Source organism: Equus caballus, chromosome 29 (genome assembly GCF_041296265.1).
Source record: "Equus caballus isolate H_3958 breed thoroughbred chromosome 29, TB-T2T, whole genome shotgun sequence".
In the NCBI taxonomy this organism is placed as follows: Eukaryota; Metazoa; Chordata; class Mammalia; order Perissodactyla; family Equidae; genus Equus; species Equus caballus.
The window spans coordinates 27,893,442-27,907,350 of NC_091712.1; the positions used below are offsets into that span (position 1 = coordinate 27,893,442).

At 36.2% G+C, this 13,909-nt stretch overlaps 1 protein-coding gene across 1 annotated transcript in view; it reads right to left on the reverse strand.

The window, feature by feature from the left end:
• The window catches only part of MALRD1 (MAM and LDL receptor class A domain containing 1), a 653,802-nt gene that overhangs the window by 494,625 nt on the left and 145,268 nt on the right, over positions 1-13,909 (reverse strand). Inside the window, exons 16-19 of the mRNA XM_023631939.2 lie at positions 8,096-8,248; positions 7,567-7,672; positions 6,740-7,107; positions 2,956-3,368 (exon numbers count right to left, since the gene is read on the reverse strand). Coding sequence (XP_023487707.2) covers positions 2,956-3,368; positions 6,740-7,107; positions 7,567-7,672; positions 8,096-8,248 — 1,040 coding nt within the window. The remainder of the gene's footprint in view (positions 1-2,955; positions 3,369-6,739; positions 7,108-7,566; positions 7,673-8,095; positions 8,249-13,909) is intronic.

Sequence of the window (13,909 nt, forward strand, 5' to 3'; positions counted from 1 at the left end):
AACACAGAAGCATGATCTATAAAATAATATATTGATAAGTTGGACTTCATCAAAGTTAAAAAGAATCTGCTCTTCAAAAGAATCTATTAAAAGAATGAAAAGGCAAACTGCAGAGTGGGAGAAAATGTTTGTAATTCATACAGCTGATCAAAAGGCCTGCATCCAGAAAATATTAGAAAGTTCAAAACTCAATAGTAAGAAAACAAAAACCACAATTTAAAAATTGGACAAAAGATTTGAACAGACATTTCAAATCAGACATTCATTTGGCAGATAAGCAGATGAAAATATGTTCAGCATAATTAATGCTGAGGCAATGCAAATTAACACCACAATGAAGTACCACTGTATACTCGGAGTGGTAAAATTAAGAAGACTGATGATAACGAGTACTGGCTAGGATGTGGAGGAAGTAGAACTCTCACATTCTGCCAATGGAAATAAAAGATGATAAACTTCAAAAACAATTTAAGAGTCGCTTAAAAAGTTACACATACTTCTACCATTATGATCCAGCCATTCGCCCCTGAGTATCTACCCAAAAGAAATAAAAGCAAATGATCATATAAATATTTATACAGAAATATTCACAACAGACTTATTTATAGCAGCTAAAACTACAAGCAACCCAAATATTGATCAATAGGTAAATGGATAAACTGCTATATCATATAATGGAATAACATATACAATATAATTCAGCATAATTATTTTGAGATTCATTTATGCTGAATGAAAGAAGACAGAAAAAAGTGCATACTATACAGTTTCATTTATGTAAAAGTCTGGGAAGTATAAATTAGTGTACACTGACAGCAGTTCAGTGGTTGTTAAGAGATGCGAGTGAGGGTCCAGAGGGAGGTATTCCAAAGGGACATGATGAAACTTTTAGAAGTACACATGTTTTTTAATTATCTTGATTGCGGTAATGGTTTCAAAACTTTCAATATGTTGTTTATTATATGTCAATTATACCTCAATAAAGCTCCCAATAAAAATCAGTTGGAGGTTAACCTGAAGTTTTAGGTGTAATGATTTGCTGAACCTTTACTGACATTGCCACACATAAGAGCGATGACTGATTATTTCAAGTGACATTAATAAGCCAAACAGTTCCTATACTTGCACATACAATCTAGTCCTATCCTATGTATTTCATTTGAAATGAATAATCCTGAAAGATCTTTGAATTTTTCTTTTAAACAAACATTTAATGAGTACCTGTCATCTGCTGGGCATGATACTAGGTAATTTCACCTAAAATACCACAGTTAATTAAAATGTTGGTTGTTATTGCTGCTCTTGCTCAGTAGAACAGAAACTATGTACACCCATTATTCAACGAAGAAAAATATCCTGTTGCTTAAATTGGACCCAATTTTTACTATCTTGAATGATTAATCTATGCAGCGTGCAGAATCTTTATTTTATCTTTTCATGCTTGAATTTCATTTAAAAACTAAAAAATCTAAAGGAACCCCTAGGTAAAATCAAACAGAATACTCCATATATAACCAGGATGGGCTTCAAACCTTAATTTTTATGCTTTAGATTCATAACGAAAGGATTTCTTGGTTAGTTCCACGTTCATCTGACTGTGAAGCCGCTCTCCTGCCAAGGTGATCTTCTCCTGCAAACTAATTCTTGAGTAAAGATCACAAGGACAGTTTATTCACTAAACACTAGTTTGGTCCAAATTACAATTGGCCTGATCAGGCATTAAGAATTAATTGGAAGTGGATGCACCATTATTAAATTAAAGTCCAAAAAGCCTCTATTCAACTTCATTTCATATGATCTCACGCATCTTACCATTGCGGCTGAACAGCCAGATATCACTCTACAGAGGGCAGATTAGCTCTCATGCTTTCAGCTTACGTCCATCTGGACAAATCACCAACCCCAATGTATTCTCTACCGAGCCACGTACAATGTACATCTATGATTGCTGGAAGCTCTCAAAAGGTGGCCTGGATTCTTGGCTACAAAACTGTTAATTCAAGACATTTAGATAGTGGCAATGCTTTAAATCTGGGTAACTGAGACAAATTTAGTACATGCAAAAAAATGTTTAGTCAGGATAGATAAGAAGTTTCTTCCAGTGTATTATATTTAGATCTAATTGACCTAAGGGAGAAAGAACAAATATTCAACCCTCCTACATGTTACAGGCTGTATGATATATTGAATATGAATATGAATTAATTAGAAACTGTGGGTCCCATCCAAGCCCCAGTTCTGCTGCCCACCAGCTATTTGGTCATGAACAGCAACCTCTTTGAGTTTTTTTCACCATATCTATAAAATTGGCACAAAGGATCTCTGACTCACCCACTTCAGGGAATTGCTGAGAGAATCAAATAGATAATATACATAAAAATCCTTTATAAAACTGTAAAAGCCACATAAGCATTTGAACTTGCTCTTGCAAGTTTGACTTTTAGGAGAAGATAGTAAGATTCAGAATAAAGCATATTCCACCAGGAGTAAGGAGGTTAAGACTCAAACTCTAGCTCTGCCCCAAAGTAGCTGTGTGATTTTCCTACAAAGCATACACTTTTCCTGGATTTTGTTGCTTAACCATAAAACGTGAAAAAGTCAAGTGAAATATTCACAATAACAGATTTAAGAATCTGAGCTTTTGTGGAATACCAGAGAGTGTGCCAAAGTCTTTTTCCTTGCAGATTTTTTTTAGTAGAATAAATCAGAAGGACCTGCAGCCGTTTCCAATGTCATGGTTCCATCTTTAGAGATTTGAATCACATATTATTGGGGATAGTCAAGGAGGAAAGCAACTTAACAACCTTTGGTACAACCTTAATTAAGTGATAAATGAGTGTCAAGTAACTTTGATCAAATTCCGCTTACTTTCAATTCAAGAATATCACATTCTTTCATATTTCTTAGACATCCTGATGCATTTCAAATATACATTATGAAACCCATTATCCATACCTGAAAAGGCTGCCTGCTGGAAATGTTGAGGTGTTTCCTTATCCACCTGTTGCCTTGGTTTCCAAATATCTCCCATAGCAGCTGTCCCCTTGTGTTACTCCAGATTCGCTGGTAGATGGCCAGCCTATAAATGCGCTTTCCAAACATGTGGTAATACAAGCGGAAGGAGCAGCCCTCTGTATTCGTGGCATTAAGAATTGGGCTGAGTAAAGCAGCTCTGTTTTGGAAAACCTGTGGCTCCGAAGATTCTATGTAGAGATAGTGTCCTTTAGCTGTGCCCAAAGTATTATCCTTCATTGGCCCTGTATTAAGTGTTGGAGTTGGACCCTGGTACCTGGTCCAATCAAAGTCATCTTCTGTATCTTGCTCCCAATTACAAACTCCATTTTCAAAGTTACATTGTAGTTCATGTACTGCAATTGGCATTAAATAATAGTAAAAGGTAATTAAAGACAAAAATAACTATGATTAAGAATACCAGTAGATATTTTGCTCTTGTCAAGGTAAACCATTTTAATTTTTTAAATGCAACATTAAAGTTTTTAAAAGAGTGAATAAATCCTAGATAATATATCAATAATAATATTTTATGGACTGAAGGTGGACTTGCTTTGGCCATTATTCCCAAATGCTTTTATGCCCAGCCCTTCTCTGCTTCTATTACCATAACTTTAGGCAAATGATCATGACCCCATGGCTGGCTCACTGCAACAAACTTCTGGCTCAGTGGATTTCAACCTTAACCAAATGTTCCAATCACCAGTGAGCATTAAGAAACAAAACGAAACACACCAAAACCCAGAATTCATCTCCAGAGATGTTAACTTGATTGGCCCAAATAGTGTAGCCAAACATCAGGATACTTGATCAGCTCCCTTGATGATTCTAACATGTGAAACTGAGAACAATCATATTTTAATAGGTCTCAATCTTTCAGAATCACCTGGGCTGCATGGTAAAATTGCTTACACCAAGGTGAAGCCTGCACAAATACTAGTTTGTTAGATATGGGGTCAGGCTCAGGAATCAGTGTTTTTAACAAATACCCAAGACGATTCTGATGCAGGTGTTTTCCAGACCTCACTCTGAAAAGTTCTTGCCTCTGGTTCCATCCTGCTCCATCTCCAAATGCCCCTCCGGACCAGTGCCAGAATGATCATCCTTCAATGTCAGTTTATCATTTTCCATCTTTATTCAAAATCCTTTAATATATACTGATTTAATCTAAACTTAAATCAAAACTCTATCTCTGAAGCTCCACTTTTCTCAAATTAAAATAACTTCTTGTTGATGCCCAACTATCCTTCGCCCAGCATGCACCGTCTTCCCAATGAGTCCTTTTCTCCACCTCTGTCGTGTGCCTTGCCAGTTCTTAGCTGTGTCTCCTCAGTGGACGTCTGTTCTTCTCACCGGGTTGTAGCTCCTTTAAGCCAGAGCTTTTAAATTTCTAACTCTCTCCAGACACTAGAAGAATTCAAAGCACTTATAAAAAATTGACTAGTTCCTTATCAATTGAAGACTCTACCTAATTATATAGGAACACATTCATTTTTCAAGATGTGGGGATTTTATCGACACCAAGTATTTGCTTAGAATAAATGGGATAGGATGTACATTTGACATTATTTGGACAAAAGGGACAGGATTTAGAATTAACGAGTACTCCCATATTTTAGCTTCATTTACATAAGTTAATATTTTTAAAAAATAAATGTCAGCTGTCCTTTAACTATTCATCTTAGTAACTGCACTTGGTGCCAAGATGAACAAATACTCTGAAACAATAAATAACAGCACATGTGAATAAATGCAGCCAGGCAAGCACAGATCATCCGTCTCTGAAAACCATAGAACCGGAGCTCAGACCTAACGAAGGGAATCAAGTGAGTAAATGTCAAATGGGAGATGAGTTTTCATTTGATATTTCCTCACTTGTGACTAATCAAGCCCAGCCGCGACGTGAACTGGGGACCCACAGTGCACTCTCCAGGTGTCAGTCTTTGGCTGTGGAGCAGAAGGAGAATGTCAAGCTCCTGCGTTTTCTGACACAAACCTGGCAGTAAAGCCAGCAGATTCTTATATTGCCTGTCTTCATACTGACTGCGTGTTCAACCTTTACTTCAAAAGAGAATACAAGCAACTTTGCCCTTTAATAACAGACCATGTTCTTAAACACACTTTAGGAATATAGCATAGACTTCTGGATGTTTAATGCATTCTTGCAATAAAGTAATATGTCTAGATGGAAAACTGTGAGAGAAACTGACAGTCTAATGCCACTACTATTTCCTTTCATTAATATTTAGTCACAAAAAGTATTTTGATATTACAGTTATATTGCCCATTACGTTCTAAGTTAATACTGAGAAGTTCAAAGAATGATTTGCTTATTTTTAGCCACAGATCATTTTTTAAGGAGTGGGATTTGGAAAGCTTGAAAAAGATGAAAATGCTTTCTAAATGTACAAAAATAAATTATCTTTAGGACAAGTAACACTTCTTACAATAGCCATTGTGGAATTCATCAATTTTATTTATATCCACTTGAGGTATTACTTGTGTAATGAGATGCATGGTAATTCTGACTTCAATATGCCTGACTATATCAAAGATCACATATATGCAAAACTCTCTACAATGATTTATATGGAAATTTCTTAATGTAATGTTTCCTATGATGTACCAAGCATTTTGTGGCTTTCTTTGGTTATAATTAGCCTCCCAATTTAGTAGGCACATAGTTTGAATTTTAAGAACTCTTGCTATTTATGGACAAGGAAAGATGCAATTGTTTTTCTGACTGGTTTTTGTCATTAAAAAAAACCAAATAACTGTTAGGTTCTGGTTCATTTTCAGGAGCAAAGGCGTTAAGCAGTATCTTGAGCCAGGTTTATTAAATTGCAAGACACATGCAATCATCATTTTTGGTAATTTAAACCAGAAACTCAGGACGTATCTTTGACACCTTACTCTCTGCTCCCCACAGCCAAAACATCATCAAAGGCCCCTCCTAAATATTTCCTCAAACTTTAGTCCTTCCATCATCATCACTGTAACACAGGCTGCCAACCCTTTTCCTGTGGACTACTGCAATGGCCTCCTAATGGAAATCCCAAATCCACTCTCCTCCAATCCGTTCCTTACACCACATTCACAGTGACATTTTTAAACATGCTAATTTTATTATATTACCTTCTTTCTTAAAAATCTTCAAGTGAAGAAAAACTTCCTTAATATGGACTACAAAGATCTGCAAATCTGGCCTCCCCTACATCTTCTCCCTTGTAGCACCCCATTTCTCCTTCATCTCCTTGCTCCAGCCACACTGGCTGTCTTCCATCTGCGATGGAGTCAAATATCAGGGCTTTTACATATATGCTTTGACTTATTCTTTTTCAGATCCCAGCTAAGTCATCACCTCCAGAAAATCCAATGCCATTATTATCACAACACGTCTATTTGTAACTCCTGTTCTCCATTTTATATTTATTTTTTAAATACTTGAATAATATCTATCTCCTCATTTAGACCATAAGCTCCATGAGGTCAGGACTCTGTGCAGTTGTGTTCATCCTTGTATCTCTAGTGATCTAGTTCATAAACCTACATAATCTAGTTCATAAATACTGATGGCTTGCCTAATTAATTAATTAATTAATCACACATAACATTCATCAACTTTGGAACAATGCTTAATGTCTTTGGCTTGATTGGCTATAAATGGTGAACTAACCAAGATCACCCCTACCAAAATAAGTAAGAAGGACGAAAAAACATGACTTACCACAGTCAACCTCATCAGCACGATCCCCACAGTCATCCAGCAGATCACATAACTGAAGCTTTTCTATGCAAGCCTTGGTGTGTGGACACCAGAAATGATCTGGCCCCTCGCAGCTCTCCACAGGGAGGGGAAGAGTACAGTTTTCAAATGTGATATCATCAATAGCTGAGACCCCACCATAAATGCCAAGACTGACTTTACTTAGTGAAAAATGGAAGGGCTCAGTAAGGCGCCCAAGCTGAATGGTTGCCTGTGACCATTGGTTTCCCTGGTTATATAATACTCTCCAGAGTACTGTGGATTCATTGGAATTTTCCATGTGTAGCAGTAGCTCAGCTGCTCCCACTGACAGGCCATAGTTATAGAACCTGGAAAAGAGCAAACATAAGAAATGGAAATGATTTATGGGACAGACTAAATATTTAACTTTTAGATGCTTCCACTTGGTCAACCATCAATTAATAATTAGCTATCATAATGGGCACCTTTATTTCTTGCAGGAATTGTGGCTGCCCGTTTGCAAGAGCTTATCTGCTGAGGTGCATACTCTGGTTCTCAGGACCCTAGGAACCTTTCCCAAGGAGTTCAGCCCAGAACAGAGGAGGCAGTGTTAATCCACTGTTGGCGGGAAAGAGTTCCTTTCATCTTAAGAAAGAACACAATCAATACCAACAATGTGCTCCTTAGGAAAATGCTAATTGTGTAATCTAATGCAATAGCCATTTTTAAAGTAAAACCAGGGACAAATCATAATGTCTAATAAATGCAGGAATATGCCTGCAACCCACAGGCTGCTGGCGTAGTTGACCTTTGTTTTTAATATTTACCAGAAGGAAAAGGTGCATCCAGGACCTGTCTGGCTGAAAGTTGGGCTCTGGAGTTTAGCAATTTGTGACAAGCTGCTGCTTTTCTTCAGAATGAACATAAAATGCCCTATTGGAATAGAAAAACAAATCATAAGTTAACCTACTGGATTCTAAAGCGAGACTTCTCTCTCTTAACCGTGCACTGAGTTCCATGTCCAACTAAAAGTAAGACTCTACAACAATTAAAAATCAATAAAAATGATCGTTAGCCAAATTTGCTCCTATAAATATTAAACTATTATCTACATCTAGTTCAAAATGATGCCAAAAAAGGTAATTTCCACTTAATTCAACCAAAAATATATCTGTACTCCATACCACCACCCATAAATGAGCCGTTCCATGTTGCCAACGTAAGTATAATTGACAATATTCAAGCGTGCTACCATTTGTTGTAGTCACATAGAACCGTAACTGCTTCTTTTTCTCTTCTCAGACCCGACCAAAGGTAAATTTAAGTAGCTACAGAGAGTCTCTGCTTGTTTCCTACCTTGAGCTGTGTTGTGGGTGTGATCCTGAGGTGGGGCCTGCTGCTCAAACTCAGCAGGAAGGTTACTTCTAGAGCTCCACGTCCAGTCAAAGTCGTCACCACTAACTGCTTCAAACCAACCACAGCTATTTGCTTCAAAGTCACATTTGGAAACTGAAAAACAAAAATCTGACTCTTAGGTTGGCTCTCCAAAGTGTGCACATACTTTTAAAAGGGCGGCGCTCAAAAGAAATCACCTTGTTATGCTTCTCTAAGTACATTAAAAGACACATTTGTGGAAAAAAGGATTCTATCTGACCAAAAAACCAAACAAACAAAAACCCAGAGTTGTGCTGTTCATACTGGAAATTGATTGAAAAAGGGAAGAATTATCAATTTAAGAAATTCAATTTTTTTCCAAATATTCTAAGATACAGCATCATGCAGCCATATTGCTCATAGAACTGCCAAGGTCTGCCTCCTTTATTCTGATACTCCTGTTAGTTCCTCTTTGCTGTTACAGCATCTGCAAAGCATAACTGTTCCTACTGACTATTTTACACTAAATCATGAACAGTAGCTACTTCTAAAAAATTTAATATTGAAAAACCCAGATCCACTATATTTAATATAATGTTCACCTCTGATTTTTGTAGAGCTTAATATTTCCCAAAGCATTGTATGTATCACCTAATTTGTGTGGGGCAGAATACTTTGACCCACTTTTCAAGTAAATATGCAGAGAAATAGTTAACTTCCACAAAGACATTCTGGAGGAAGATGAGAAGAAAAGAGGAAGAAGAGAAAGGGAAAGAATGGCAAGTTACAGTGCTAGTGTCAAATTATGGCTAATATTTAGTGAATACCTTACGAAACAGACTCTGTTCTGAATGCTTTAGATAGATCTAGTTTTCATAATAGCCCTATGGAGAAGGTATTATTACAGTTGTTTCTTTACAGGGGAAGAAAGGAAGGCTTAGGGAAATTATTAACTTAACCAAGGTCATATAGTGAGGAAGTTTCAGAGACATTAAAATCCAAATGTTCTAATTCCTAGTTTAATATTCTTTTTGCAACTGTTGACAATAACTGTTAATTATCATTAGATTGGAAAAAGGATAAACCAAATAAACATCATCTGCATTTGGTTAGTGTGGACTTTCAACTGTTGCTACAAATCCCAATCAAAATCAGTTTTGCAAAAATCATTGATGATTATTACACTGGGATCCTCCGCCATTGGTTATTTTTATCCAAGGATATAGTAAGGAATCGCAAAGACGCCATTCCCTTGTACAAGAACTTAGGAAATAAGCAATAAATATGGGGAAAAACGTACAAATTAAATTACTCAACAAGATTAAAATTTAAAATTATAGAGTCGTTTTAACCTAAAGATAAATCATTTTCAATTTTGAATACGCTACTTTTACATGGAGAGGAATATGAGGTGAGTAGTAATATTATAAACACTTCCAGTGTTTTTAAACTTTCTATAAAATATCTGATTTCAAAAAGATATTTGCTTTCTGTCAGGTTTCCTGGCCCAAAATACGGCCAAGAGAGTACTTTCAAATTTTATCAAAAGTCAATGAGAACATATGAAGACATTTAAAAATCAATACTTTCAAAATGTTGCATCAACTTTAACAAGCAAGGGATAATTATATTTTAGTATAGAGAGACAATGAGAAATCAGCAAAATTAAGCAAGTACTACTATACCTAGAATAAAGATTTCTCAAGTAAAGTTTAGAAATCTGTGTGAAGCAAAATCAAATGCTATGCTAAAGTGAAAAATAATACTGATAATTATGACAAGCTAGGGATAAATGCTAAGAATACTTAATTCTTTGTATTTTTAAAGGTCTTCTCGATTTACAAACACATAATGTACAAATAACTCATAAATATACATAGATTTCAGGGATTTCAAAGTATGTAGATGCCATTTCAATCCCTAGGAAAGCAAATCCTTTTGATTCTTATTTCAGATGATCCAAAGAAAAGAATCTAGGAGTTCTTGTAATGCAAATATAAAAAGCAAACAAGTTATTGCTACTCTATAGTATCTATCCCACATAGCTACCGGAGTGGGAACCTTATCAGCCGCTATTAAGGGAGATGGAGCTATGGAAAGAAATGAGTACTCAAATGGTAGTAAAATTTAAGAAACCATGGCAGCAATTTTGTAGTTCTCTTACATAAGACCTTTAAAAGAGAGTGATTTGTAACAAATGATTATGCTGTTAAAATTCAAATATGCCTTTCTAGCATACTTTGTTCATATATATCTAGATTTCTATACACATTTAAAACCTCACCTCAACTGATCAGAGAGATGTAATAATCAGATGAAATTAATCTTCTGGTTAGCCATTAATCAAATATATACCTCATTAGAACAGTTTTCAAAAACGATGTATTTCTTTTTCTGACTTAGAAATACAATATCCTGGGTATGTTTTAATAATTGAGGTTCAAGGATTTTTCACTGTTTCTGGAGCATGATTATCAACTTTCTCGATTACGATCATCATGAAAATCAACATAATTTGCAATAACAGTTGCAGTTACCATTTACTCAGGGTTTATTGTGTACCAAGCTTTGTGCTGGGGCTGTTACATTCATAACAGGATGCATGTTGACATAGAATTTCTAAAAATTATGCTTGTCTATTCATGGCCATGGGTAGAAAAGCTAATGGCTCTCCAGCGGCTTTTAATTATTTTGTGTAAAGTTACCCTTATGGCCTGTATTAGTTATGTAAATATAATTACAGTAGCTGCCCCTAGGGAAAGGGTCTTAGGGGATATTTGGTGGACTGACAAATTGATCCATCACCCTACACTATCACTGTCATTTTTAAAGCTTTTCACTGAGGCAAAAGAAGATGAATTTATGTAGGAGCCAAGGAACTTTGTGAGGGGAAACGAAAGTCCAGACTCAGACTCTGTCTCATTTCAGATTCACTGTCTTGATGGCTTGGGATGGTCACTACAGAGGTTCACATGTTAGGAATAAACATGAAGTGTGCACAGGGGAACTCTGGGCTGATAATGCGGGTCCCACACAAAGATTTGAAAATTTATAGGAGGGTGCTCCTTGATATTTACCCAAAAGAGTTGAAAACTTAGGTGCACACCAAAACCTGCACCCAGATGTTTCCAGCAGCTTTACTCATAACTGTCCAAACTTGGAAACGACAAAGATGTCCTTCAGTAGATGAATGGATAAATAAACTGTGCTACATCAAGATGGTGGAATATTATTTAGTGCTAAAAGAGGTGAGCTATCAAGCCATGAAAAGACATGGAGGAAGCTTCAAGGCATATTACTAAGTGAAAGAAGTCAATTTGCAAAGGTTACATACTATATGATTCCAACTGTATGACACTCTGGAAAAAGCAAAACCATGAAGACAATAAAAAGATCAGTGGTCATCAGAGGTTGGGGGTGGGAAGAGGGATGAAGAAGTGGAGCACAGAGGATTTTATGATGATGAAAATACTCTGTATGATACCGTGATAGATAGATGCCATTATACATTTGTCAAAACTCATAGAATATACAACACCAAGCATGAACCCTAATGTAAATTACGCATGGACCTTGGGGAATTATGATGCATCAGTGTAGGTTCATCAACTGTAACAGGTGTCTTACTCTGGTGGGGGATGTTGGTAACAGAGGAGAGTATGGATGTGTGGGGGTGGGGGTATACTGGAAAAATCCGCATCTTTCCCTCAATTTTTCTGTGAACCTAAAAGTGCTCTGAAGAAAAAAAGTCTTAATAATTAATTAATGTAAGTGCTATAAAGAAAAAAGCAAAAACAAAATTTATAGGAGGAAATATGTCCTGACACATCATATAGCTGAATTTCAAACTCCCTCTGGTTTTAGCCACATAGATAAAAGATGCACTGGTTGAGGGAGAAAAAGAAATGGCTGAACATATAAGTAGTAATTATAAAAAGTTAGAAACCTAGTGCTCTGCTGAGGGCCACCACTGTGGTTTACAGAAAGATCTGAACCACAAAGATGTGAACGCAGTGTGGAAGACACCCACTCAATACAAATGTCATCTATTTGATCCTCACGAAATACAGAAAATATTATCATCCCCATTTTAGAAAGAGAAATATGAAGTTGAAAGAGGAGTAATATAATTTCTCAGTGCTCATTATTATTGACAAATTTCAACTTAAACCTGATGTCAATGCCTGTGCTCTTAAAACATTATACTGTTTCTAGTAGTCGAAAAAGTAATAAAAATGATAGCTAACAATTTTTGAACAATAATTATGTGCCAGGCACTGTGCTAGGTGTTTGGGGCTTTTTTGTGGAAGATTACTGAGCTAACGTCTGCAGCCAATCCTCCTCTTTTTGCTGAGGAAGCCTGGCCCTCAGCTAACATCCGTGTGCATCTTCCTTTATTTTATATATGGGATGCCTGCCACAGCATGGCTTGACAAGCAGTGCATAGGTCTGCACCCGGGATCCAAACCAGCAAACCCTGGGCCACTGAAATGAAGCATGTGAACCCAACAGCTGCAGCACCAGGCCAGCCCGTGTGCTATGTGTTTTTGATGCAAGATCATACAATATCTAAACATGCATGATCCCAAGACATTCTCTGGAAGTGGATTTTAAACTATATAATAATACTAACTATACGTCCACTAGATTGATTTGCCTTGTTTCTTTTAAGCTTTTTTTTCCTCCAGATTTCATTACCCTCCTGAAAGTTGCATGAAGATGACAAAAGTTAATTGAGTATTCTCACATGTTGGCTTAATTTCATTGAGATTGTACTTTATTTGAGTAAGTAGAGGTTATTACAAACTACAAATGCATTAATACTATGTATCCTGTTGTAGAACATGTTCTCTACTATAGTATTTCTTTGAGTTTCAGGCTTTTCCATGCATTCAAATGGTTATTATGTTTGGAGTCATGATAAGGTTGAAGTAATTGAACTCTAGACTTCATCAATAATTAATATTCATTAGTTATTTAAAACATAATACATAAAACAAGGGAGTATTTTCAAAAGTACCATGAAATAAAAAAGATGTCTACATAAATAAACAGAAATAATTAAATCTGTAAAGGAATACCAATGCATAAACAACTAAATAACATTTGGCATTCAAAATTATTGCATTTGAAATAAGAATGATTAATTACACTATTTTATGTATGGGTGTAGGGGTCTCCAGTGATATGACCAATGAAGACACTGTCGGGAGTCTATTCTCCATGGGTATCTCACGCTTCTGCAATGTCTTATAAGCTGAGTCATTAATCATTCCTTTGTTTCAGACCATCCTTTCAAGGATGTTTAAACAGCAAACAGCCATAAAAAATAGAGATATTGACTCAGTCTACAACACAGGGCAAGTTATTATCCTACACAATATAATAAAGATGTCTCCCTTTAACGCAAAGGTCAGACAAGTTTGTTTGAAAGTCGTTATAAAATATTTGGGTTCCATAAGCTCAGGCTTTCATAGCTGTGATGCAAATCCATTTCATATGTATATCCACCTGGGCCCCTCTATGTTGCCCTGGGACTCAGGGGGTAAGAGGAACCAAGGTAAATATGATGCTCATGCTGTTTGTTATGCCATTAGTAACAAGGTCCTTTGTCTCTGACCTATGAGTCTCACCTCTTCTGTCAACATCCATGAAATTATTCAGGCTAACTTGTTAGCTTACAAGTAGGGTAAAGTCTCAGACTCTTCACAGTTCCTGACACACTCTACATTAAATATTATATGTATAGTGCCCACCACTAAGGAGCTTAGAATCTAATGTGGTATGGGAAATTAG